This window comes from Diabrotica undecimpunctata, chromosome 6 (assembly GCF_040954645.1).
Source record: "Diabrotica undecimpunctata isolate CICGRU chromosome 6, icDiaUnde3, whole genome shotgun sequence".
Taxonomy (NCBI): Eukaryota; Metazoa; Arthropoda; class Insecta; order Coleoptera; family Chrysomelidae; genus Diabrotica; species Diabrotica undecimpunctata.
This window is the reverse complement of record NC_092808.1, coordinates 83,094,045-83,121,668: the sequence shown is the minus strand read 5'-3', so window position 1 is coordinate 83,121,668 and position 27,624 is coordinate 83,094,045. Positions and strand designations below refer to the sequence as shown.

The window sequence follows — 27,624 nt, the reverse complement described above, 5'->3', positions numbered from 1 at the left end:
ATGATCTAGGCAGGCTTTAAGGAATGTTAAATTACAAATATTGATTAATTGATTGATTGATTTTGAAAACTTTAGAACCATAACTCCCAACCGCTTCTATAAACCAAGAATTATCTGAGAAGCCATAGAAATTGAAAAAAGACAAAATTGTCTTAATAAAACAGTTAACCGCATCTGGTTATCTTCTACATAGAGATCTCTCACAAAGAAAATATCGTCCGCTCGATCCTCCAATCAAAATCCCGCCATCAGAAATGTTCGCGCCAAACAAAATTATATGCAAAAAAGTATACCGTTAAATGTCTCAACAAAAAAATTGTGTGGCTACTTATTAATTAAATTAAGTATAAATTTTATTATTATCTAAGAACGGAAAAGCCATTGGTCCAGACAATAGCAATGTCGAAATATTTAAATTATTTACAGACAACGAAAGTAAAAGCCTCGACTTATAAACAGCACTATTCAATAAGATATATGAGACAGGTAAAATACCATCAGACTGGCTAAAATCAACCTTCGTAACATTACCAAAAAAATTCAATGCCTCACACTGCGATGACTATCGAATATTAAGCATGATGTCTCATATCCTTAAAACTTTTCTCAGAATTATTCATATACGAATTTACAAGAAGTGTGAGTTTCAAATGAGTGACACTCAATTCTGATTTCGAAGTGGATTGGAAACACCACAAGCTCTTTTTGCCTTAAATGTGTTAACACAACGATGCAGAGACATAAATGTAGGTGTCTATGCATGTTTTATTGATTATCGAAAAGAATTTGACTGCGTTAACCATCAAAAATGATCGAAATTCTGAGAGCAAATGGAATTGACGAACAAGACTTGCGATTTATGTCAGAACTATATTGGCACCAAACGGCAACAATTTAAATATAACACACAACATCCAAAGATATACGAATCCGACGAAAAGTGCGATAAGGTTGCGTCTTGTCACCACTATTATTTAATCTGTATTCGGAATCTATATTCAGAAAAGCATTAGACCTGGTTCAAGGTGGAATCAAGATTAACGGAACCAACATAGACAACATCAGGTACGCTGATGATACCGTCCTCATAGCAAGCAACGCACAAAAACTACAAAATATAATAAATGCGGTAGTTCGTCATAGCGGAATGTTCGGTTTACATCTAAATGTTTCCAAAACTACAATTCTGATATTTTCAAAGATACCAACAAACCTACATTTGTATGCCAAAGGAGAAATAATAGAACAGGTAACTTCCATAAAATATTTGGGAGCAAATATCAACAGCCAGTGTAACCCAAAAAAAGAAATCCTGTCAAAAATCGAACAAGCGAGGAACATCTATGAGCATGAAAATAATTCTAAAGCTCAGAATTCGAATGATCAGATGTTACGTTTTCTCTGTTTTGCTGTATGGCTTTGAAAGTTGGACAATGGACAGAAAAAAGAATAGATGCCTTTGAAATCAGTATGTATATATACAGACGGATGCTGAGAAATCCATGGATACAAAAAGTTACCAATGGTGAGGTACTTCGGAGCATGAGTAAACAAAAAGAATTACTCAGCATAATCAAAGAGGGAAAAATACAATACTTGGGTCATGTGCTGAAAGGTGAAAGATATGAATTACTCCAAACCATATTGAAAGGTAAAGTGCAGGGCAGTTTTCAAAGCTACAATTGCCAAAAGAAGATAAATTTATTCATAAAATGAATTATACTAATGTGTCCCTAATTGGTCTTAAACTCTTAACAAAAATAGTCTATACAATAATATTTACACTCACTATTGGAAGTCGTTAACCTCTAGGGACTATCTGTTAACGCCAAAAAAACGGAAGACATCAACCATTGAACCAGGTCGAATTCCTTTCTTGGCTCGTTGGCAAAAGACGATACAATATACATAAAATAACAAACAACGTTTTGAGAAAACCTTTATTTTTCCTATAAAATTTTATAAAATAACACAACTAAGGGCTAAATGACATATGTGCCTATGTATCACAAAAACATATTTAAACAATTGGAAGTTACAAAGATTTATAACATAAAGTATAAACACAATATTTTTGCAGTATCTTTTCGTGTACAGTCATCGTAGACTTACATAAACATATTTATTTTATATTTTCTCTAAATGCTTTGCTACTACTTTAACCCTATAACGCTGAGCGTGACGTTTTCGTAACGTTTGATAACAGTGGCCTTATGCACAAAACAACCCATGTATGAAGGCGACGCCGACGGGATCGGTATCGTTAAATCGTTACATTTTAGTGACAATATAGCAAGCAAACCCGTTTTAATTACGTTCGCGCAGCACCTTCACGTGAGATGTTTCTGTTTGACAGTTTACTAATGAAAAGCTAGGTTATAGTGTAATGTGGCGTGTTTATTGTTATAAATTGGAATCAAGCAATATATGAACGTTGGATTTTTTTTACATACTTCTAGAAGGACGATTATTATTTGGCGAAGATAATATACGCTGTGGAATATTTTAGAAATTTTTTTCGGAAGATATTCTGACTCACATAGTTAAGCAGTCAAACTTGTATGCCATTCAAGAAAATCCTAATAAAAGTCTGTCATTGTCAATTCCTGAATTGGAACAATTTTTAGGGTCCTTATTGGCAATGTCCATGGTAAAACTATCCAACTCAAGATTGTATTGAAAAAACTAAATTAAACTGCCTAATTGTATCAGAAGTAATGACCAGGAATAGGTGGAGAGAATAAAATCCAAAATCCATTTTAACGATAATTCCACAATACCAGAAGATAATAACACATATGACAAACTATTTAAAATAAGGCCATTGATAAATCATTTATTGGCGAAATTTAGAGAAATTTTAATGCCTCAAATGTTATGTATTGATGAACAGATAGTACCATCCAAAGGCAAATCTAGCATTAAACAATATATACCCAGCAAACCACACAAATGGGGCTACAAATTATTTGCTCTTTGTGATGAGAAAGGAATTATGTATGATTTTTTTTATATATTCTGAAAAAATCCAACCAGTAACTGGAGAACCAGATTTAGGAGCTAACTCCAATGTGGTACTGTAATTAGCCACTCATATTCCTGTAGGTGCAAGTCATCTCTTATATTTTGATAATTGGTTTACCTCTCTAGCTCTGATGGTGCATTTGGCAAAAAAGAAAACTTGCCTTGGAACAGTAAGGATAAATCGCTTATCGGGAGTTCCTCTAAACAAGGATAAAGATTTACTAAAAAAAGGTATCTTTCTAAGAATTCTCAACTTTAGTAGATAATATTGAAGTCAGAGCAGTAAAATGGGCAAATAATCGGGTAGTAAATTTGCTATCAACATTTTCGTCTGCATAACCTACTAAAATATACGAGCGATAAGACAAACAGACTAAACAGAATATTACAATTACCTGTCCAGCTATTGTCAAAACTTATAACCAATTTATGGGTGGAGTGAATCTAATGGATGCATTACTTGCTCTTTACAGAATTCATATTAGATCTAAAAAGGTCTATTGCAAATTGTTTTTTCACTTTTTAGATGTTACTGTGGTAAACTCTTGGCTCATTTACAGAAGAGACTGTGAATCCTTACAGGTACCTAAAAGAAACAGCTAATCTCCAAGAATTCAAAATGAGCATTGCAGAGGCACTGCTATTGGAAGGGAAAAGAACCCAACAATCAAAAAGGGGTCGTCCATCAAAAACCAGCACAGATGCAGAATTTTCAAAAAGGAACAAGCTAGGTCCAGCTACTAAAAGTATTCCGGTAGCAGAAATACGTCTAGATGGGGTTGATCACTTGCCCATGGTCACAGATAGGGGTAGGTGTAAAAACATTAATTGTAGAAGTGCTCCAGTATATATGTGCACCAAATGTAAAGTACACCTGTGCATTACAAAGGAAAAGAACTGTTTTATACATTTCCACACTACATAATAACTTTTATTTTTATATTTAATTCATAATAAATTTAATTTTTTCAAAATTATTACGTCTTTTATATAGATATTATGCATTATTATGTGTAAAATCAAGCAATAATCAAAACTTTTTCAAATTTAAATCATGAATTATTTCTAAACCAAGGACTTTTGTGACGATTTCGTAACGTTTCAAAAAAACCCCTAATATTAAAAAAAATCTAAAAAATCTGTAAATTAATAATAGCAAAATAAGTAATAAGAAACAAAAAAATATATTTTTTTCCATTAAATTAAAAATTCGGCGTTTTAGGGTTAAATATTATTTCTCCCAAAAATAAATCATCAATTTGTACATATAACGTTTTTGCAACTTTTTTTCCGAAAAACGTTCTTATTTATTGCTTCTTAGTTACAAACTACTGTAAACTTATAATTAAATAATTTACGTATTTTTACTTTTTTTTAAGTACTTTACTTATTAAGTTTATACGCTTGAAAATGTCTCTGTCCAATTTCTTATCTTGTTTAGTGAACGTAGTAGCTACAGCATTATTTAATTAACCTTATGTCTTAATAACTGATTTTAAAATCTATTTTATCTTTCTGTTTTTTGCAAAATTGTTAATAAAATCTTATATTACGTCAATGTAATGATATTATGAAAGTTTTTATCAGAGCAGAATTGTTTAATTTGTTAAGGAACTTTTATTATATTTGGTATTATATAATATAAACTTAAAAATATTTGTGAGCGTAACCAAACTAAATAAAATAAATAATTATTGTAATATCACCTCTGTTCAATGTTTTTACATAACATAAGTAAAAATCTTTATGCTTAATTCGCAATATTTCTTGAGACGTGTCTTAAATAGGATGTATCGTTTTATGATTCTTATGATTTTAAAATATTTAAAAAACAAGAAACATCACCTATGAAATTGTTTCAATTTCTTTATTTAATTTTTTAGGCTCTATAGGTTCACCCTTTAGAATACTTTGAATTTCTTGCAAAGACCTACCTTTAGTTTCAGGAATACAAAAGTACGTAAATATCGCTACAAAGAAAGCATAACCACCAAAAACATAAAATGGTACGAAAATATTTATAAGTCTTGTTAAAATCTGATATATTTGAATAGCAATAATACCACCCAGTATAAACATACCATCAGCTACAGTCATACCAATAGCTTTCATATTGCTCGGAAATATTTCTGCAGTTAATATAATAGGTACTAACCCTGCGCCAGCTTTAAAGAAAGCGGCATATATCATTACCGATACTAAAGGAATCCAACTAAAGCTTGACACATCAATATGTAAATATTTTAAATGAAAATACACAGCCAGTGCTAGAAGGCACAATCCGGAAACAATTGCTGATACCATTATTAACATTCTTCTTCCATACTTATCTACTTGAAGTGATGCAAAAGTAACTGACACCAACATTATAGTCGCAAATATTATAGCTGTTAGTGCAGAATCCATATAAATTGATCCAGCAGCCGCCAAAATCAAATGTAAGTTCATTAAAATTACAGTGTAAGCACATAGATGCTGACCGGTATTAAGAACTGTCATTATGGTAATCGCCTTTCTATTACTTTTGACTAAAATTAAATCCTGTGGATGTACTTTTGTAATATTTTGTTTAACTAACATTTCTGTTATACTAGTTACTTCTTTTTCAGTGTCCTGATAAGGTTTGAAAAACTGTAAGGCTTTCTTCGCTTCTTCCTCTTTTCCTTTAGATATTAAGTAGTACGGGGACTCTGGCATAAAACTGAAGACCAATAATTCTGTCGTAACAAGAATTATACCAATGATTGGTGTTACGTAATGTGGTGTATAAGGACCAACAAGGTAAACAATGACTGTTCCAGTATGGACCATCATGTAAATTATTCCAGATAAAAATCCTCTTATTCTTTGATCCGATATTTCAGCCATATACATTGGACATGCTACAAATGCCATATCTCCCGCCATACCAAGAAAGAATCTGAAACAAAGGATTAAAAATTTAATTATTTTCCAATTAATTCAAACATTAAAGCAACTTGGAAATATAAGATATATATTTTTATATTCATATCTTGTTTTAATTCCTGTATTTCTCCTCAATCACGTATGCCTTATAAACAAATATCTTGTTACTATATGAATTTATGGACGTTACCTTTACATCAATCGTCACTTAATGCTCAAGTAGACGGAGCGACGGGGCGGGTTTAGAAGCCGGCTTGTAAACAACCGAAGAGTCGGCGAGTGAGCTATAGTCGAGTATGTACACACAAAATTTCCTACTTGCTGAGTAGGCAACTAGGTGATGTGTGAAAAACACTGTAATCATCTGTTATTATAAGGTGAGCGTGTGTACAAATAATTTGGTTTTCACGGTGGAAATAGAAACTTCAAATGCCAGTTATAAAGTGTAATTATTATTACAATCAATTATGGTTTAATTCCATATAAACCTAGTATTTAACTTTATCAATAATTCTATTAAAAATATTGAACGTAATTATAAAATAAATTTTATAAATCTATACCCACCCTTGTTAATATTTCTCGAGGACCCTTAAGCTAGCGGGGACACATGAGCGGAATCCAATTTAACGTATAACATATTTTTTCACCCATTTTCACTAATATATTACCACTCTAATAATTTTTCACCACACTAAACCACACTTAAGGAAAGCGATTCTGCTGACTTAAGGTTCAAGCTAGCTGAATTAAAAAAAACTTTTTCCCTATGGCATATTTTGTCACACATTTTTCACTAATTTATTACCACTCTAATAATTGTTCACCACCAAACCACCCTTAAGGGGAGCGATTCTGTTGGCTTAAAGTTTAAACTAGCAGAATTAAACAAAAAAACTTTTTGCCTATGGCATATTTTTTTACCCATTGCTCACTAATTTATTACCAACCCGATAATTTTTCACCCCCAAACCTACCCCTAATGGGAGCGATTCCTCTAGCTTAATATTCATGCTAGCAGAATTAAGCTGAAAAAGGTGAATAATATTCTTTTACAATTTTATTGGCCTCTACTTATAACTTAAAATAAAAAACTAATCTGTTAAGTTTTTACCAAACTTTGATAACTTTGATAATTTTTCGCCTCTAAACTAATCTTATTTGAAAACGTACCCGCTAGTTTATTATTCGAGCCAGCGGAATTCAAAAATGTATTTTTGAAATACCGCAGTGGTTGATAGGTTTTTACGAATTTATTACCACCCTAGTAATTTTTCGCACTTTAACTACTCCTTGTGGGAAGTCAATAATTCTACTAGGTTAAAATGTAAGGTGAAAAAACCTTTTTTACAATTTTACTGTCCTCTACTTATAATTCAAATAAAAAATTGTTCTAATAAGTTTTTACTAAACTTTTACCACCTTTTTGGAAACGTTCCCGTTAAATTAATATTCGAGCCAGTGGAATTAAAAAATATTATTTTTGGAACACCACAATGTGCTGCTACGTTTTAACCAATTTATTACCGCCCTAGTAATTTTTCACATCTCAACTGCCCCTTATGAAAAATCATTAATTCTATTAGGTTAAAATTTTGAGTAAAACATCTTCTTTTACAATTTCACTGTCCTCTACTTATAACTGAAGTTTTATGATGTATTTTATTAAGTTGTTACTAAACTTTGAATATCTTAATAATTTTACACCCCTAAACTAATTATTTGGAAACGTTCCCCTTAGCGCAATATTCGACCTAGTGTACTTACAAAAAAATTTGAAATACCACTGTGTTCTGCTAGGCTTTACGAATTTATTACCATCCCGGTAATTTTTTACCCCTAGACTAACCCTTGTGGGAAGTAAATAATTCTGCTAGGTTAAAATTTCAGGTGAAGAACTTTTTTTATAATTTTACTGTACTCTTTTTACAAGTAAAATAAGAAACTGCTCTGGCAAGTTTTTATTAAATCAACATAAAATAACTGAGTTTTAATAAATACAATGAAATTGTTATATTTCACAGAATAAATACCAGGTAAGAAATATTTAAATTGCAATAATTTTATTACCTCCATTACATTAATTACCTAAATTGTAAAGGCGGGTGGAGACCCCTTGCGCAGCTATTATTAAAAGATTTGTATTTATTAGGTACCTGACAATTTGGAAAATGGTTTAGGTATTAAATTTAATAAATAATATTATTCAAATAAGAAGGGTATTAAAGATTGGTCAAAACATACTGGTTACGTTAGTTGTATCAAAAATTGATATTATAGTTTGGTTATTTTTATTATAGTAAAATATAATTATAAGATATATAGTTATTTATATTATAGTAAGATATAATAAATTTGGCCTAAGGCTGGTGGCATGACCCAGTCGACCGCAGTATTATAATAATGAACAACACCTATTGATGTTACTAATCCCTCAATTGTCTTTGCGACGGGTAGCCATAGTTTTGGAACAGCTTACTAGGACCGGACTTTATATTATTTACAGAACTGACTCGTTACCTATCAGTGCAAATAAATTGATAAAACTAAAATTTCTACACAATGCTTCGTATTAAAAAAAGTTTTGCTATACACGAATTATTCATCTTTGCTTACTCATCTGATTTACTTATCTGAAATTAAGTTGCTTGGAATCAATTATTACTAACGATCACAAACAATTTTTATGTTCAACGGACCCATTAGTTGAAGTTTATGGAGTTAGAATATTGTGTTTTACGTCGTTTTCACTTTAAATAAAATTGACTTTCGATAATAAAGATTTCTATCTTTAAATAAAAGAAAATTAAAAAATCAGTAGCAAGTATATTAGTTAAAGATAAAAAGTATACCTCTTATTATTATTCTATAGCTTTGTACATTATAATTCTCGTGCTAATAGGTATTTAGGTATAATTAGGTATCATTTATTTTTCTAAAAAAAATAATTTATGAAACATTATGAAAGGGGGCAAACATATTTAAGTTTGACATTTGCACATGCCGGCAGTTATTTTCTTGCATTTAGATCGGTCGTTAGGTCACGACTATTCAAGTAAAATGTCAGGAATCAGTGAAGCTAATGCTAAGTGTAAAACACGTTTACATTTGTCTGATGATGCCAAAGAAATTATTGGGAATGTTTATCAAACAGTAAAAGAAGATAATCCAATTCCAGAAGACGGTAAATTTCTCATCAAGGCAACATTTCGATTGACAAGAATGCTATATACAACAGTGTGGAAAATTTTTACAGATAGAATTCAACCTCGTAAAAAGCGGAGTTACTTTTCTACATATAAAGCAGTAAATGAAAAAGACGCTGAGGTAATTAGAAGAGCAGTTAATAATTTATATTCAAAGAATCTAGTTCCAACGCTTAGTATGATCTACGATCAACTTGTTAAGGACTATTCTATTACGTATTCGCCTTCAAATTTATCAAGGTTTTTGAATCACAATCATTTGAATTAGTTTTTGATACAAGAAAATTAATAAGCGATCATCAATAATGGATTCCCCTCGACTTATTTACTGGAAAAACGAATACTTGGATGCTATATCTAAATTTACAGATGAAGGAAGACCGATATTGCACCCAATTACCCAATTAATAGAGGTCAGCAAATAATTATTCTGAACATCGGATCCAAAAATGGCTAGCTTGGAGGAGAAAATTTTTTACTATCGGCAAAAAACATTAAAGATTCAAACCTGGATTACCCTGAAAATATGAAGAGTAACTTGTTTAAGGAATGGTTTGAAAAAAAAGTGTTGCCAAATTACTCGACGAAAAAACAAATATCGGATTTTTTGTATGAAAATGATTTGCACTTTGAAGAAAAATATACAAAAAAATAAATGTTGGAAGTTCTTCACACAAAAGTATTTGAGAAACAGTTTGTTATAGACGAATTTTATTAGCCAAACGTGATGGTCATATTATATTGCGATTACCTCCTTATTACTATGTTTTTAACCCTATTGAATTAATCTAGAGCCAACTTAAGGGAAGTTTACGGCGAAACAACTGCTGTCCCAAATTTAGTAGCCAATCGGTATCACATGTAGAAGAAATAAAAAAGATTTCCCCAACACTGTGGCAAAATTGTGTTTCACATGTTAGAAAAACGGAAGATCATTACAGAACATTAACCTCACATATTAAACCAATAATTATAACATTAGATGATGACGAGTCTACTGAAGATGACAGCGATAGTGACATAGAGTTGTTATTTGTAATTATTTTTTTCCATCTAAACTTCAAATTTTATTTTTTTCTGTTTCTAATTTTATTATGTTATCTTTTTTAATTTTGATTTTTGCTACCACTCTTCTAATATTTTACTGTTATTAACATTATTTTCCATAATTTCTTTAATTTGTTCATTTGTCTTATTTCATTGTACCTATATAATAACATACCTATAACTACATAGGTATAAATACGTATTAAATATATGATATGATATTTAATTTTATATTTATTATTCCAACCCTATTAAAATATTATATGTACTTAAACTTTTTTGTTAATTTTAGCGAATCCGCTCCTGGAGGGTCTGTTATTTGTTATTATTAATACTAAAATAGGTAGGGTGATCCCACCAGCTTCAGGCAAAATTTCTTATTATTTTGACGGAAACTATACTTGGAAAACTTTTTAGGAGATACATATTTTAAGAATATTCAAGTAAGACGAAAATTACAGGTTGGTCAGAACAGATAGTTTTAGATTATTTGCGTAGTAAAATAAATATATATATATATATATATATATATATATATATATATATATATATATATATATATATATACATATATATATATATATATATATATATATATATATATATATATATATATATATACATCTAGCGGTTAATGTAAGCTCCGTTCTAAAACGGTATTATACTAACTCCAGTAGAATATACACCGTGTATTTTATTATCTGAGTAGCGCTTTATGTAGACTCCGACCAACACGTAGGATTAAGTGGACTCCACAAAAGGATAAACCATTTGTGGGATCCGTATTCACGATATTGCATATACTTCTAAACTCCTGCGATGTTGCCAATAATTGTATTAGTAGTAGATTTTCAAATTTTACAGCAGGTACATTCTGGAACTGGAAATTTATTTAAATATCCATCAATTTAATCATGGAGGAATTTGAGGACTATTTGGCTAATTTATGTAGTTAAATATAAATTGTTAACCGACATATACCTTTATTTTACTTTTTAGTTTTAATAAACAAGGCGGTAATTTATATTACTTGTTTTATATATTTTTAAACATAAGAAAGTGTCTATTATAAACGTGGAAAAGTTAAGTTTCCATTTTTATTAATTAGTATTTTTATTAAAAGGCATTGTCACTAAAACATTTAGTTCATAAATGTACGTACATCGGATAGAGTAATCGTGTAACAGTTTATGAAAGTAGAAACCCCTTCGGTAGGACTATAATGCTTGTTTTCCTATTAATACATATAATTAAAGAAAACTCAAACAACAGGAAGATCTTTGTAATTTTTGGATTACTGCAGTTTAAGACATGCAATGTTTGTTTTATAGCGTAGTTGAATTTAAACTACAATAATTTATAAATCTATCTTTAATAACATACTTTTTTACTGCCTAATTTCAATAGATATGTCGATTTTTAATTAAAATATTTAATGCATTAAAGTCGCGTAGAGATTTTCACTAAACATTTAATTTTAAAGCTATTATTATAATAGTCCAAAAAAAAGTATAAAAGTCTACGGAATTCAATATCCCACTATGGATTTGTTTTATAGATTATCGTAAGCGTTCGACAGAGTCAAATGGTCACTTGTGACTGATACTAAAAGAATTAGGTGTACAACAACACCTAATTTTGCTTATAACTGAACTGTACGAACACACTACTGGACCATTTAAACTAACATTAAAAGAAGATTGAAAATCAAAACGAAATATAAGTATCTGGGAAAAATTTCTCAAACGATATTAATATTAAAAGGGACTTTAAAGAGCATCTGATAAAGCATGCTAAACCTTAAGGCGACTAAACCACACAAAATGGTTATTTGAGAAAAATTATAGCTCGTTCCAGAAAGAATTGTAAATATAAACATTAATGTAGATTAAGAAGAAACGCTGAAGAAAAAAACAGTAGCGGTTAGCCTAAATAAAGAAAGGCAAAAAGAAGATGTAATTTGATGTTTTGAAAAAATCTGATCCGAAAACTGTATGAAAAACATCTCATAGTATAGACATAGAGCGCGGCGGTGCCTCTGCCGTCTGGAGGCCTATATCGGAAACTTTTACTACCATTTGACTATTTGTGTACAATTTTGTGTATGGTTAAGTGGCACACCACAAAAAGTGTTTTTATTTTCTCTTTTGTTCAACAATTAAAATGTATTGCTATACTTCTAGATGTTCCAATACAATAAAGGATAATAAACATAAAGCACAGGGTAAAAATTTTTATTATTTTCTATGCGCTAGTTATTATAAACACATAAGCTATACTACAATTAAAAACTATGACCACTATGAAAAATATACGGTAGACTATGACTACATTTGTGCTTTAGAACTATAGTAAGAACAAGATAAAAATCTAAATTCCTTCATAATTATAATTATTAACGAGAAGTTAATAAAACTTTTGTTCGTTATCAGTAAGAGAAAGCGCATTTCAGAATATATTATGAAAAATGTTGTTGATATTACAATATCAGATGATAGGAATACAAAAATAAAAAACAACTTACCTTTTCAAAACAACAATCAATCACTTCATTTCATCACGAAAAATTTAAAAATTGCAATGTAATTGAACCCATTTTGCGAGCTATAGTTACATTGATACTTATGTGGCAATTAGCTGTAAAGTCATTAGTCTTTCGCGTCGTATCATATGTTCCTAATATTTTTGTAGGCAAGCGGTTTAGTTTGTGTAATATAATATCCCCAATTCGTCTCATAATATTTAGTTTTCAAAACAGCTGTTAATAATTCGTTCACATTTTTTAAAGCTCTTTGCAATACATTTGAAAATAAGTCGACAGTAAGTTCTGCCATGGTATTTCATAGTTTTATTCTTATGATTATATCAGTGTTTGTTTAAAATCTATAAATAACTAGTTTAATGTTTTTTTTTGTATTCCCAACATTTCTAATTAACTGCCTAATAGTCAATAATTGATTATTCACTCAATCGTTCCAGGTGTATTAGAAAAAATATTGTATATCCTAATAATTAATAGATATATAGCTTATATATAGCTTATATCGCTATAGTTTGTGCAGTACATTTTATTATCCCTTTTGTGTATGGTATGCTTTTCAGCAAGTTGGTACTTGCTCTTACTTCTAAATTGACAGATCAGCTGTTTAACTGCCTGTACTAAACTTTCTTCTTCATTTTGCAAATATATATAAAAATTAATAAAACTCTGACATACCGTTAATTAAAATATTGGATACCCTATACTATTCAATCAACGGAAATACTAAGATCACACGGGGAGAATCTGTCTCTATCTAATTAGCCTTTTTTGGTCCATCTTTAGACATAGGCCTTCCCAATCCTTTTCCATTCTTCTCTGTCTGTCGGGATAGTCATCCACCTAGAGCCCACGTGCTTCTTGATATCATCTGCCCATCTCATTTGGGGCCTTCCTCTGCTTCGTTTATATTCCCACGGTCTCCAACTTATAAGAATTTTGTTCCATCGGTCTTCTTTTTGTCTTATATTGTGCCCGGCAAATCTCCATTTCAATTTTGCAACTTCTTGTCTAATATCCCTCACTTTTGTTTTCTCTCTTATCCACTCGTTTCTCTTTTTATCCATTAGTCTTATGTGCAACATTTGTCTTTCCATTGCTCTTTGGGTTTTTATGGTTATGTCCATGTTTGCTTTTGTAAATGTCCACGCTTGAGAACCATAAGTTAGAACAGGGAGTACGCATTGATTGTATACTTTAGTCTTAAGATGCTGTGGATATCTTTTGTTTTTAAGAATGTAGCTTAGTTTGCCAAATGCCGCCCATGCCAGTCTAACTCGTCTTTTTATCTCTGCTGTTTGGTTTTCTTTGTTACGTTTTATAGTTTGACCCAGATATATATAATCCTGAACTTGTTCTACTTCATCTTGTCCGATCCTCATTGTGATGTTTTCATCTGTATTTGTTATAATTTTGGTCTTGTTGTAATTCATAATAAGGCCTATCTTTCCAGCTTCTACGTCCAGTTCTTTCATCATTTCAAATAATTCTTCTCATTTATCTGTTATCAATACGATGTCATCAGCGTATATTAGATGGTTTAAGCGTTGTCCACAAATTTTTATACCTTTTTCTTCCCATACTAATCTTTTAAAAATATCCTCCAGAGCCTGATTGAAAAGTTTCGGTGATATTGTGTCTCACGCCTCTATTTATTTGTATTGATTTTGTTTATTCATATCCTTTAATTGTTGTTTTGGCTTCCTTATATATATTGGCTATTAGTTCCGTATATCTGTGGTCAATTCTGCTGTTAATCAAAGAACTTTTCACTGCCCAATGTTCGACACTGTCGAAAGCCTTTTCGAAGTCTATGAACGCTATATATAGAGGAATATGGTATTCATTTGCTCGTTCTATAAGTATTTTCATACTTAGTAAATGGTCACTTTTGCTGAATCCCTTTCTAAAACCAGCTTGTTGGGTATCCATCGAATTTTGTCGTCAATCTATTGGTTAAAATTTTTGTTGGGAGTTTATACATTACATTGAGGAGTGTTATGAGACGGTAGTTTTTTATATCTGCTTTATCCCCTTTCTTGTGTAGGATAATGGTTACGGATTCCTTCCAGTTGTTTGGGATTCTTTTTTCTTTTAATATCTTGTTAAAAAGGGAATGTAGAGTGTTAATTACCACTTTTCCACCATATTTCAGCATATCTGCAGTTATTCCATCTTTTCCAGGCGATTTGTTGTTTTTCATTTCTTTCAATGCCTTCTTTATTTCTGATTTGCTTATTTCTGGCTATAGCTCTGAGTTGACATTTTTTACTTTAGCCTTAAGTTGGTTTTTAATTGTTTCTGGTGGTTCCTTTTTTGTTTTGTATAGTTCTGAGTAGAAATGGTGGATAATATTTATAATGTCATCTTTAATGTTTGTTTCTAGTCCGTTTTCATCTTTTATTTTGTTTATTTCACACTTACCTAATTTCGGTCTTAAGCATTTCATATTTTTGTTGTTTTGTATTACCTTTTCTATTTTTATTTCTTGTTCTTTTCTCTTATTTTCTCTTATCATTCTGCTTATTGTTTTATTGATTTCTACATATTCTATAGCGTCCTTCTTTTATCCATAAGCTTCTTTGTTTCTGTTGATATATAGTTGTTCTTTTTTAGATCCTTTTTTGCTATTTCTTTTCCTGAAGTAATCATCGTTGCTGTAAGTATGTTGTCTATTTCATCTATATCTTTGTCATCACTGTCTAATTTTTAAGTAAGTTGTTCTTTTAATAGGTCTTTGTATATCTCTTTATATTGCCCTAGTTTGTTTCTATCTACTAGATCCCAGTTTTTAATTATTTTTCTTTTCATTTCATAGTTACCGTCAACACTAATTTTTGCTCTGACCAACCAGTGATCGCTACCTGTTGTGAATCTGTTAAGAACTGTTACATCTTTAATGATATATCGTTCCGTGGACAGTATGTAGTCGATCTCATTTTTTGTGGATCCATTAGGGCTGATCCATGTCCACTTTCGTTGGGGCTTCTTTTTGTAAAAGGAGTTCATTGCGTATAGATGCTTTTCTTCTAGGTAGTTCATCAAAGTAGCACCTCTATCATTTCTCTGACCATACCCGAAATCTCCTATTTTAGTTTCTTCCTTGTTTAGTTTTCTACCCAGTTTGGCATTGAAATCTCGAATTACTAGTATAAGACGATTTTTATGTTCTTCCATAGCCTTTGATATATCTTCATAAAATAGTTCGATATCTTCGTCATCATAAGCTGTCATGGGGGCATATACCTGGATAATTTTAATTGATGTTCTTCTTATTTTAATTATGACATAGGCTGTATTCGGGTTTCTTCTTTTCGTCGAGTTTCTGATAGGCCTATGATATCTCATTTTATGTTTGTTAATTCTTCTTCCAATTCATGTACTTTTTCATCCGTAGACATTGATCTAATATTGTATGTCCCTATTGACAGGTTGACGGATTTTTTTGATTTATGTTGTGTTCGTCTTAGTGGGTTTTTGTTTTTATCTATCAAAAGCGAATTATTGCGTCTCCCAGATACCGCGAGGCAGACCTTTGAGGTGTGGGATAATATTATGGGTTATTTCTGGTTTCATCATAATTTACACCGAAATTACTAACAAGAGAGTTCTCTTACTTCCACATGTTCAAATTGATATATAGTATCAACAGATGCTAGTTATATACCATCAGTACTAATAAAATGAATCAAATTAATGTCAATTTCATTGAATAATCAAAACAATCGAAAATATATACCAAAACAACACAATAAAATAAAAGTAGAAGAAGAACTAACCGACCCTATTGAAGCTGGTAATGGGATAAGACAGGGAGATTTAATGAGTCCTCTATTGTTCAACCGGATTATGGATGAAATAATAAAAAAGTAAGAAATAAAAGAGGATACCAAATGGGAGAAAAACAAATTAAAATAATTTGCTATGCAGACGACGCAATACTATTCCTTCAAAGTGAAGATGATTTACAACGTATGCTACACCAATTTCATATAACCGCCAGAAAATTTAACATGTTAATTTCCTCAAAAGAGACAAAATGCATGGTTACAACAGCAAGTTTACTAATATGTTAATTGGAGCTGGAAGGTCAGATAATAGAACAAGTGATGGAGTTTAAATATCTAGGTATCCTATTATCTAGCTACGGAAAGCTCGAAACTTAAGTGGAAGATCCACTAAATAGAGCAAACAGAGCTGCAGGCTGCCTAAATGAAACAATATGAAGAAATAAAAATATCGGGAAAGAAACCAAAGGCAGAATTTACAAAACAGTTATCAGACCAATAATGACATACGCAGCAGAAACAAGACCTGACACAGAGAGAACAAAAAGGATGTTAGAAACAACAGAGATAAAAACACTTAGAAAAATTGATGGTAAGACACTATGGGACAGAGCTAGAAGTACAGATATAAGATGTAGATACAAGGTGAAGAACATCAAGAACTGGTTAAGAAATAGAAGAGTAGAATGGAAAGATCATATAAGCCGAATGACAACAAATGGAGTAGTAGACATGGCAAGAGACGGTTACCCAATAGGAAGACGATCAGTAAGAAGACCACGAAAACCATGGAACGGCAACTTACTGGAGACACATTGAAAAACAGACAGAGTCATGTCTATATAAAAAGAAGAAGAAGAAAAAGATACACAGGATTGACAGGATAAACAATAAAATAGCTGCAAGAAAGAGAAAATGAATCAGTCATATTAATGTAGAATAGCAGAGGACAGACTATTTGTCATAGCCTTAGACAAGTGTCCAATTGAAAAAAGACCACAGGTCGTTCAAAAAAGACGGAACTCTAGAAAGAAAATAGAATAGATTTAAAAAAAAAATAAAAGCATAAACATGTCTTTTCCTACTCTTATAATATTGAAAATACGCAAATAGAACCTTGAATTAAAATGTATACTTTGATATCTGTGATAAATTCATCACCTGAACAATGGCGCCGATGTATGAAGTTGAAATTTTTTACACCTATTTTAACTGTTTATTTTTTTATTATCTATATATGAGTTACGAACGATATCACAAACCTATTTATTTACCACAAACAGGCTCTTTAATACCTTAAATTATTACTATACAAATCTGATTCGAAATATCGTCAAAAAGTAATACACGGCATGTAAAATTTAAATTTTCAATAAAAAGTAAAATACTTATTAGGCATTACTTATGGGGTTCAAAGAACGAGCCTTTTCGAAAATTTAAGTACTAAGAAGATCACCACAACCGGGCATACCCAGGGTAATGATTAAATAATTAATCGGCTAATTCTTCAGTCACCCCTTTAATATGATTTTGTTAAATTGGTCCTTTTTAGGACCAACTATTCTAATAACATATGTTTATAACTGTTAAGGGTATATCTAGAGATCAAGAAACTTTACTTTACTTAAACTTATCAGACATATGCGCTAAACACGAATCTGACTTATTTCTAGTACAGGAAACACATATAGGGCCTAACGTAGGGTATTTGGTATAAAGCTTATCGCTGAAAACCACATTATAGATATAGACATGCTATCTCTGTCGGAAAAAAAAGCAAAGAATAACTCAAAGTAAGAAAGGACAACACCAGTCAGCTTTCAGAGAACCTTTCAACGATGTTGAGCTTGGATCCACCATTTACATATTTAATGAAAAATAATACAACTACCGACATTGAGGATCTGAGCACAAAGCTTATTACGAAATCTAGACCAAAAACACCACAATGGCTTATCCGGATGATGAACAACTGTATTCAAATTATGGAAACACCCAAAATCTAGAGCCAAGCCAAAGTTGTTACTTCGCTTAAACCTGGCAAAAACTCCAACGAACACAAAAACTATCGGCCAATATCTTTATTTTGTCAGCTATTTAAAATACTTTTGCACAAGATCGTTAATATTATTTCACCGATATTTTAAGAAAAGCTCAAATTAAAAGACAAAAGTGGCTATAGATAGGGAAGATCATGTACATTACAAATACTAAATCTTACCCAACACATCAAAAACGGGTACGAAAAATATCGGGTATCAGGGGTGGTATTTTTCAATCTAAATGCCGCTTACGACACCTTAAATTACCAAATGTTTCTCGAAAAACTATATGATATCCCCTTAAATAACAAACTCACTTATATTATTTGCGTATGCCTACACAAGAGAATATTTTTTGTATCACTCAATGTTAAGAATAGCAGATGAAGAACGGTCTCGCTTGGGGTAGCATAAAAGCACCTGCACTGTATAACATTTACCCAAACGATCAACTTATACCAGTAGATAATAGGACTAATATTATAAAGACGATACACCTATTATTGCACAATAAAAATAAACTATGAATCAATTTTCAGCCAAAACCCCTGAAAAACTCATGTGCGCTCCTCAATTTCCCTAACATAGACGCTTTCACAAACTGAAAACAGATCATTGTTTAAAACTAAAAGGTAAATTGAGGACCAGAAATAATATTCTTCGCAAGCTTGTCAGCTAAAAATGAGGCGTACGTCCTTCCGCCTTTAAAACATAGACGCTTGCACTATATGCTTCTGCTGCCGAATATACCTTGATAGACAAATTAACCATTCTTTCGTTTTGTGCACAACACTACTACCCATTTTAACACAAAAATATCTATTGCAGCACTTAACCATATTTATTTTGAGATAACCTTCTATCGAGATATAGTATACGAGATATCGAGTATACAAATAAGACCAGAACTAAAATAATAAAAAAGCTTTATACAAGATATCGCAGAAGAGTAGATGAAATAAAAGTAGTTTTTATTAATCGGGTGCTTACATAAAACGTACAAAGACATACTCACGTAAACAAAATACATTACGAAATTTCTGTAATAAAAAAAAACATCGAATTCGGCATTGAACTAATAAATTATATTAAATAAAAAAACAATATTTCTAAAAATGCAGAAAAAATAAAATTTTCTATGAAAGCGAACATTCCATTAAATAATAAGCCGAAATCCTTTTGTATCTATATACCTGTTTTTTAAAGAACCAGTTACCTTTTAGTACGTAGTTATACCAGGTAATAAGATATCCTCTGTTACACAGTGTAATGCATATGACATTACACTGTCTACAAATGGTAGATAAAAATAAGGAGCCCATATAAACCGTTCAGGGTATATGTTGAAAATATACGGTATAATCGCATAGTTGCCAAACTCTCAGAGCTTACTTAAACCGATAAACGTATGGTTCAAATATACAATGAAAAAGATCTGAACGACCCCTATAATATATACACGTGAACTAAACGATATACATTTATGATACAGGGGTATTTACGGGCTCCAAAAAATTTTTATAAATTATTAAACTCTACATGTTGATGAATCGACAGAACCAATATTATGGAATGGTCAAGTGAGCTCCGTATATCGGTATCCACTTGACCACGGAGCTCAATTAAACCTGAATTTTAACATGGGCGGAGTCCACTTTATGCCGTAGATATATATATATATATATATATGTATATATATATATACATATATATATACATATATATATAATATATATATATATATATATATATATATATATATATATATATATATATATATATACATATATATATATATATATTAGCAGCATTTCAAAAATTTAAAGATATTTATATTTTTTAATTTTATGTCAATATTACATTTATTGTGACTTAGATATGCATAGGTAAAAATTAACAGGGTATTGGGGTATTAAATGGATTAGTTAAGGCGTGAAAAATTTCTAGGGTGGTAATAAATTTGTAAAAACCTAGCAGCACATTGTGGTGCATCAAAAAAATTTGTTTAATTCCGCTGGCTCAAATATTAAGCTAACGGGAACGTTTCCAAAAAACATCGGTTTAGGGGTGGAAAATTATCAGAGTGGTCAAAGTTTAGTAAAAATTTAACAGGACCCTTTTTTATTTCAGTTATAAGCAGAGGACAGAGTAACTGTAAAAAAGGATTTTTTTTCTTTAAATTTCAACCTAACAGAATTATTGCCTTCCCACAAGGGGTAACTGAGAGGTAAAAAATTAATAGTTTGGTAATAAATTTGTAAAAATCTAGCAGAACAGTGTGGTATATCATAATATTTTTTTTTAAATTCTGATAGTTTGATCCTTCAGCCAGCAGAATCAGTGGTGAAAAATAATTAGAGTGGTAAGAAATTAGTGAAAAATGGGTAAAAAAATATGGCGTAGATTAAATTGGATTCCGCTCATGTGTCCCCGCTAGTTTAAGGGTCCTTATTTCTCGTCCAATTTCTCCTACTGGTTAACCATATCGAACAGTTTGTCCACTCTTTGTCGAAATTACTGTTAAATAATATTTCGTATTTCCACTACTTCTACAGCTGGATCCAAAATATCTCTATGTTTAATTTATAATTAACTATTACACCTAATTAATTACACATTTTCATTGTTTAGTAGATTTAACTATACAGGGTGTCCAGAAACTCTCCTGAGAAATAAAGTCCAAGATAATTTAAAGACAATTTAACCCAATTCACCTAGTACGAAAATGCTTCCTAAGGAAGCTAGAGCTCTTTGTAGATGGCTGCTTGTAATTAGTTTTATTTAGATACCGTCAGAATGCTTTTATTTAGAAAAACGAAAATTGGTACGATTATTTATCCTTTTGAGTTGAATCGATTCCACTAGTTGCCAATTTCTAGTACCAGTCATAGGCGTCCGTTTTGGGTAGGTCAATGGTTATTTTAACGCACAACTTTTTGTTTTTAACTTTTAAGCATTTTTGGTACTAGATTATTAGACTTTCAGGTATTCTAGTACTAAAAGATACTCTTTAAGTCGGTAGGATACACCGTTATCGAGAAAAATCGATTTGAAAATTTTTCGTTTTTGTGTCATGAAAGTTAAATTAATATTTTTGCACTTGTTGGCTGTGAACTGTTAACAGAAGTATAATCTACGTTTTTCATTGTCAAATTGTTGTCAGTTCGTTAAGTTTCTCTTTTGGTTCTTACTTTGTGGCATTCAAACACAATATACATTTAGTTTATTGCAAAATAAGGTATAAATCTCGAGCGGTAACATAGATACGCTAAACAGCTTCCCGACTATACGAAACAAGTTAAGGAAAATTTATAAATTAGAGTTCGAAGACTATCTGCCATGTATCCCACAAGTTTAAAATATTCCGCAGGAAATATCTTACACAACAAAAATGTATATCCTTTTTATTTTACAAAGGTACAAGCACTGCTACAAGGAGATTTTGCTGCTCGTGAAGAAGTCGCTATATGGTTACAAAATCCGAAAAATCAAAATGAAGATTTTTTCAGATACATTTTGTTTTGCGATAAAGCTACATTCACAAAAAATGGAATTTTTAATTAATATAATGCACATTATTATATTAATGGTGAAATATATGCACACAAAAACCCAAAATAATGGTGAAAGCCTGACAATTAACGGTAGTGCTTTAGAACAAGTTGAAAACTACCACTATCTTGGCACAATAATTAATCACACAAACGATTACTCTAAAGAAATCAAAGTACGAATAGAGAAAGCACGTACAAACTTCAATAAAATGAGAAAGGTACTTTGTGCAAGAGAACTAAAATTGGACTTGAGAGTTAGGCTGGCAAGGTGCTATATTTTCTCGACTCTGCTTTATGGGATAGAAGCATGGACACTTAACGCGTCGACTGCTAAAAAGTTGGAAGCATTTGAAATGTGGGTGTATAGAAGAATCCTGAAGATATCATGTACCGAGCATGTAACAAACAACGAAGTCATGAGAAGAATCAACAAAAGAATGGAAGTATTGGAAACCATCAAGACACGAAAGCTGCAATACCTGGGGCATGTTATGCGTAATGAGAGATACAACCTACTTTAATTGATTATACAAGGGAAAATCCAGGGCAAGAGAAGTGTAGGAAGAAGAAGAATCTCATGGTTGCGTAACTTGAGGGAATGGTACGGATGCACATCAATTGAACTATTCAGAGCAGCAGCATCTAAGATCAGAATAGCCATGATGATTGCCAACCTCCGTCGCGGAGATGGCACGTGAAGAAAAAGACATTAATATTCATACGTTGTTGACAATCCCCACGTTGTTCAAGAATTTAGGCATCAGCACAGGCTTAGCATAAACGTCTGGATAGGAGTAGTTGAAGATTATCTACTTGGACACGTGGAATTGCCTGCTTGTTTAAATGGTGCTGATTATTTACATTTCCTTCAATATGTTTTACTTAATTTGTTATATAATCTGCCTTTAAATATTCGGCAAAGCTTATGGTTTCTACATGGCGGCTGTCCGACCAACTTCTAGGACTATACGAGACTTTCTTAATAATAACTACGAAGACCACTGGATTGGAAGAGCCGGTCTAGTTGCTTCGCCAGAAAGGTTGCCGGATTTAAATCATTGCGATTAATGTATTTGAGGACATATAAAAGATTTATTTATTCCATTTCGATAAAAAATCGTGCACAACTCTGGCTAAGGATACAAGATGCTTGCAACTATTTTAGAAATAACTTTGGCATTTTTGAAAAAATTCGGCGTTCTCTGAGCAAAACGGAAAATTTATGCATAGAGACTAATGGCCATCACATTAAACATCTTTTGTTACTATCTACCTTTAATACTTGTTCTTTTTTGTTACTCGTAGTTTGGTTTCATCGAAATAAATACCTTGTTTTTAAAAACCTTTACATAAAATTTTGTTTCAAATTTATTGTTTGCTTCTTTTAAGCTTTCTTCACGAATTGTGTGATGCATATATAAAAAAGGTAATTAATAAAATAATTAAGGTACCTAATAATTTGTAACGTTATAAACGTCACATCTTTATGAATTTATATTTAAATAATTATTTTATTTTAATTTCTTTATTATTTTATTAATTCCTTTACCTTTAATTTCATTTTTACTATTTTTTCTTCAAAGAAGTAGTTGGAGCCCTTTTTCTCTTTTTTTCCGGTAGAATAAATATTTGCCTTCTCTCTCTGTCCGGTAGACTAGATATTCTGTTCTATGTTGACAGAAGAGCTAATTCCGTCATAGGTATACATCCTATGACGTATGTGCTATATTTCATTATAATCTCCCACTTACTTTCTGTCAATCAACTTTCATGGTGGGATATCCTTTTTGTCTGTAATTGAAATTTATAAAAGAAGACAAAAACTACTATCGGGTTCATTTTATCGTCTGCAGAATTCTCTTAGGGTGAGTACTTTCATTGTTATCTATACTCTATAATTCTAACAGCATTTTCAATATTCATAAGCTCACTTCTTTTAAAGTCACTTCTATGCATGTAAGAATCTAACAGAATTTAGCTAATTTTATTAGTAATTCTATTTCATTTTATCCTTGCCATTTGCTATTTGTTTAATTGTAATTTTAGTAAAATAATTGGCAAGGAAGTTAACCCCCTTTGATGTTTCTCCAATACAGGCTATTTAATATTCTAGTTTATGGGATATTTCTAGAACATTTTATTTGGATTAATAAAGAATTTATGGAAGATTTTACTGAATATTTTATGGAATATGTTTATGGGAATAATATGGAATAACTGCAGCTGTCAGAAGGACCTAATCACCTAATCAGGAGGCCACACACATTTAGAAGAAAGCAGCTTATCGATGCCACAAGTATCTTTCAAATTTATTTAATGTAAAGCATTAGACAGGGTTGTTTTTGCTATTTTAATATTATTTTTTATGTGTTAAATAAATATGATGAGTTAAATCATTGTTTTATTTGCTACCAGCTAAGGGTTCATTGTTTAATTCATAGTTTAAGACAAGACAAATTCACACTTGAGAGACTGAGCTAGGCAAAGCATAGACCATAAACTTCCATATCAATTTTTATATAAAACGGTGTATCCTAGTATCCAGACTTGTAGTAAGAGTACCTTTTAGTACTAGAATTCCCGAAAATTTAATAATCTAGTATATCAAATACTTAAAAGTTAAAGACAAAAAAGTTATACGTAAAAATAACCATTGACCTACGCAAAACGGACGCCTATGAACTGAACTAGTAATTCGCAATTAATGGAATCGATTCAATTCTAGAGGATAAATAATCGACCAGTTTTCGTTTTTTCAAATAGAAGCGTTCTGGAGGTATTAGATCTCTTAGGGGGCATTTTCGGACTAAATGAATTGGGTTAAATCGTCTTAAAATTATCTGAGGAATCTCCGGTTTTCGTTTGTCAAGAGATTTTCTAGACACTCTGTATTATTCTTTTATTATTAAATTTCCAGTTATTTTTTTCGTCTTTCTGTGGTAATACATACTTCGGCTTGAATTTGTTCTATGTCTACCACACCAATAAATAGCAGGAAGTGTCCGTTGCTTGTATAGCACTACTATTATTCTTCTGTTTGCCCTGTGTGAATCCTTTTATTTAATTGTCTTTTATATTTCAGTACCAGGTCTTTCTTTGAACCTGTTTTTTCTTTCACATTTCAAATACTTATTTCTAATATTTCAGTATGAGTGCTTTCCTCGTTGTTTTACTATTATGTTCGTGGTTTAGTTTTAGTTTTAGTATTCATAGTCTCATCCACCTGCTTTCTATTGTTAAGATGTGTTTCAGTTGTATTTCTAGTACTAGTTTTTTACTTTAATATTGCCAGTAGAATTACCAATTAATACTAAAATACGAAACAACTACAATTTTACGGAAAAATTTAATCACATATTTCAGAAAATTAACCATCATTTATGTTTATAACACTAAACTGAAAAAAAATTAATAAAAATTTGTAAAAGTAAATAAAATATGGGAATAGATGACAAAGATATTCATGTCATTAAAAATTTGACAGGAATCAAACTGTTATCGTTCAAATTGGAGACAACTACAACGACGAAATCTCTATATAACGAGGAGCCAGACAAGGTTGTAATTACTATTTAAATGGGAATAAGCCACAATTAAATGTTAAAGTACGTTTATTGACGTTTCAATTTCCACTTCGGAAATCGTTCTTAAAATACAAACATTAGTAAATTAAACAAATTTTGTTTTTTGTTACTTGTTGAAAAATTCTAATAACTTAATTTTATCTGACTCATTTATATTGACAATTCAGACTTTAAAATGATATTGCCAATATTGTTGAGTTGCGTTCCTGGGACGACTTTACTTGTAAAATAGTTCATTCGATTACATGAAATCAACTTTAACTTGAGAATATCCGTCAGAAAAAATCATTGCATGTAATTCGTCTTTAAAAAGACAAACACATGCCGTGATGACAGTAAAAATCTCCTGTTAGTGTTTCCATAGTAAATTATGAGGGAAAAACCAGGAAAAAAAACCTCATAATGCTATCATGACGTGCATTTAATTTACTTTCAATAAATATTGTTCTGAAGCTATTTTCTTGTGGCATTTTAAATTAATTACTATTTAAATGGGAATAAGCCACAATTAAAGGTTAAAATACGTTTATTGACGTTTCAATTTCCACTTCGGAAATCGTTCTCAAAATAGAAACATTAGTTTGTATTTTGAGAATGATTTCCGAAGTGGAAATTGAAACGTCAATAAACGTATTTTAACTATTAATTGTGGCTTATTCCCATTTCAATAAACACCAAATTCTGATTTTATATGTTTGTTATTTAAAAAAATATAAATGATGTATCCTCTATATGTTACCGACTTACTAATACTGGTATTTTCCTTTTAATAACTTCCTCTTTTAATATGGGTAACAAGATCCTACTACATTCTCCCGAGGAATTTGCGACACAATTGGCCTCATTTAGCATAATTAGAGCCGCTTTTTTTATTTCTCTCTTTTTACCATCCGTTTCTTTTAGGACTATATTTGAATCATTCCATTGAACCCTATGTTCATTATCCCATGCATGTTTACATATTTGAGATATTGATGTTTAACCTAAATAAAACTAATCGCATTTATAAGGTATTCTATAAATGCAATTCTTTGTCCTTTCTTGTTCATTGTTAGGTTTGGTTTTAGACAAAATAGATCTCAATGTGTTTGTTGTTTTGAATGTTGTTGAAATGTTGAATTTATTTCCTATCCTTTTAAGTTTTTCTGATAATCCTTTTATGTTTGGTATTGTTATTTTCCTCGTATTAATTCTTGTGTATGCTGTAGGATCTCGTTCTAATTTCAACAAATATTTAAATTTAAAATCAAATCACAATATTAATATTAAAAAGGGAATCATTAAATCATTATACGATAGAGCCAAAGTTACCTTGTTCTAACGAAAATTCGTTCTTGGAGGAAAAACATTTGTTAACATCTGTTTTAATTTAAAATGATTATCCTTCATAGTTTATAAATAATGAATTTTTCGGAATTGACCGAATAGAACAGAACAACTCAGAACGAGATCCTACAGCATACACAAGAAATAATACGAGGAAAATAACAATACCATACATAAAAGGATTATCAGAAAAACTTAAAAGGATAGGTAATAAATTCAACAACATTCAAAACAACAAACACATTGAGATCTGTTTTGTCTAAAACCAAACCTAGCAATCATCAAGAAAGGACAAAGAATTGCATTTATAAAATACCTTGTGAATGCGATCCGTTTTATTTAGGTGAAACATCAAGGCCATTAAATATTAGAATAAGTGAACATCAATTTTATATCAAAAATAGATCTCAAATATGTAAACATGCATGGGATAATGAACATAGGGTTCAATGGCATGATTCAAATATAGTCCTAAAAGAAACGGATGGTAAAAAGAGAGAAATAAAAAAAGCGGCTCTAATTATGCTAAATGAGGCCAATTGTGTCGCAAATTCCTCGGGAGAATGTAGTAGGATCTGGTTGCCCATATTAACCCAGATATTACTAC

The 27,624-nt window shown here is 31.0% G+C and overlaps 1 protein-coding gene across 1 annotated transcript in view; it reads right to left on the bottom strand.

Annotated features, from left to right (window-relative positions):
* Positions 1–1,926: 1,926 nt before the first annotated feature.
* The window catches only part of LOC140443521 (facilitated trehalose transporter Tret1-like), a 37,150-nt gene continuing 11,452 nt past the window's right edge, over positions 1,927–27,624 (bottom strand). The window contains exon 3 of the mRNA XM_072534833.1: positions 1,927–5,944. Within this exon, the coding sequence (XP_072390934.1) occupies positions 4,870–5,944 (1,075 nt within the window). The 3' untranslated portion in view covers positions 1,927–4,869. The remainder of the gene's footprint in view (positions 5,945–27,624) is intronic.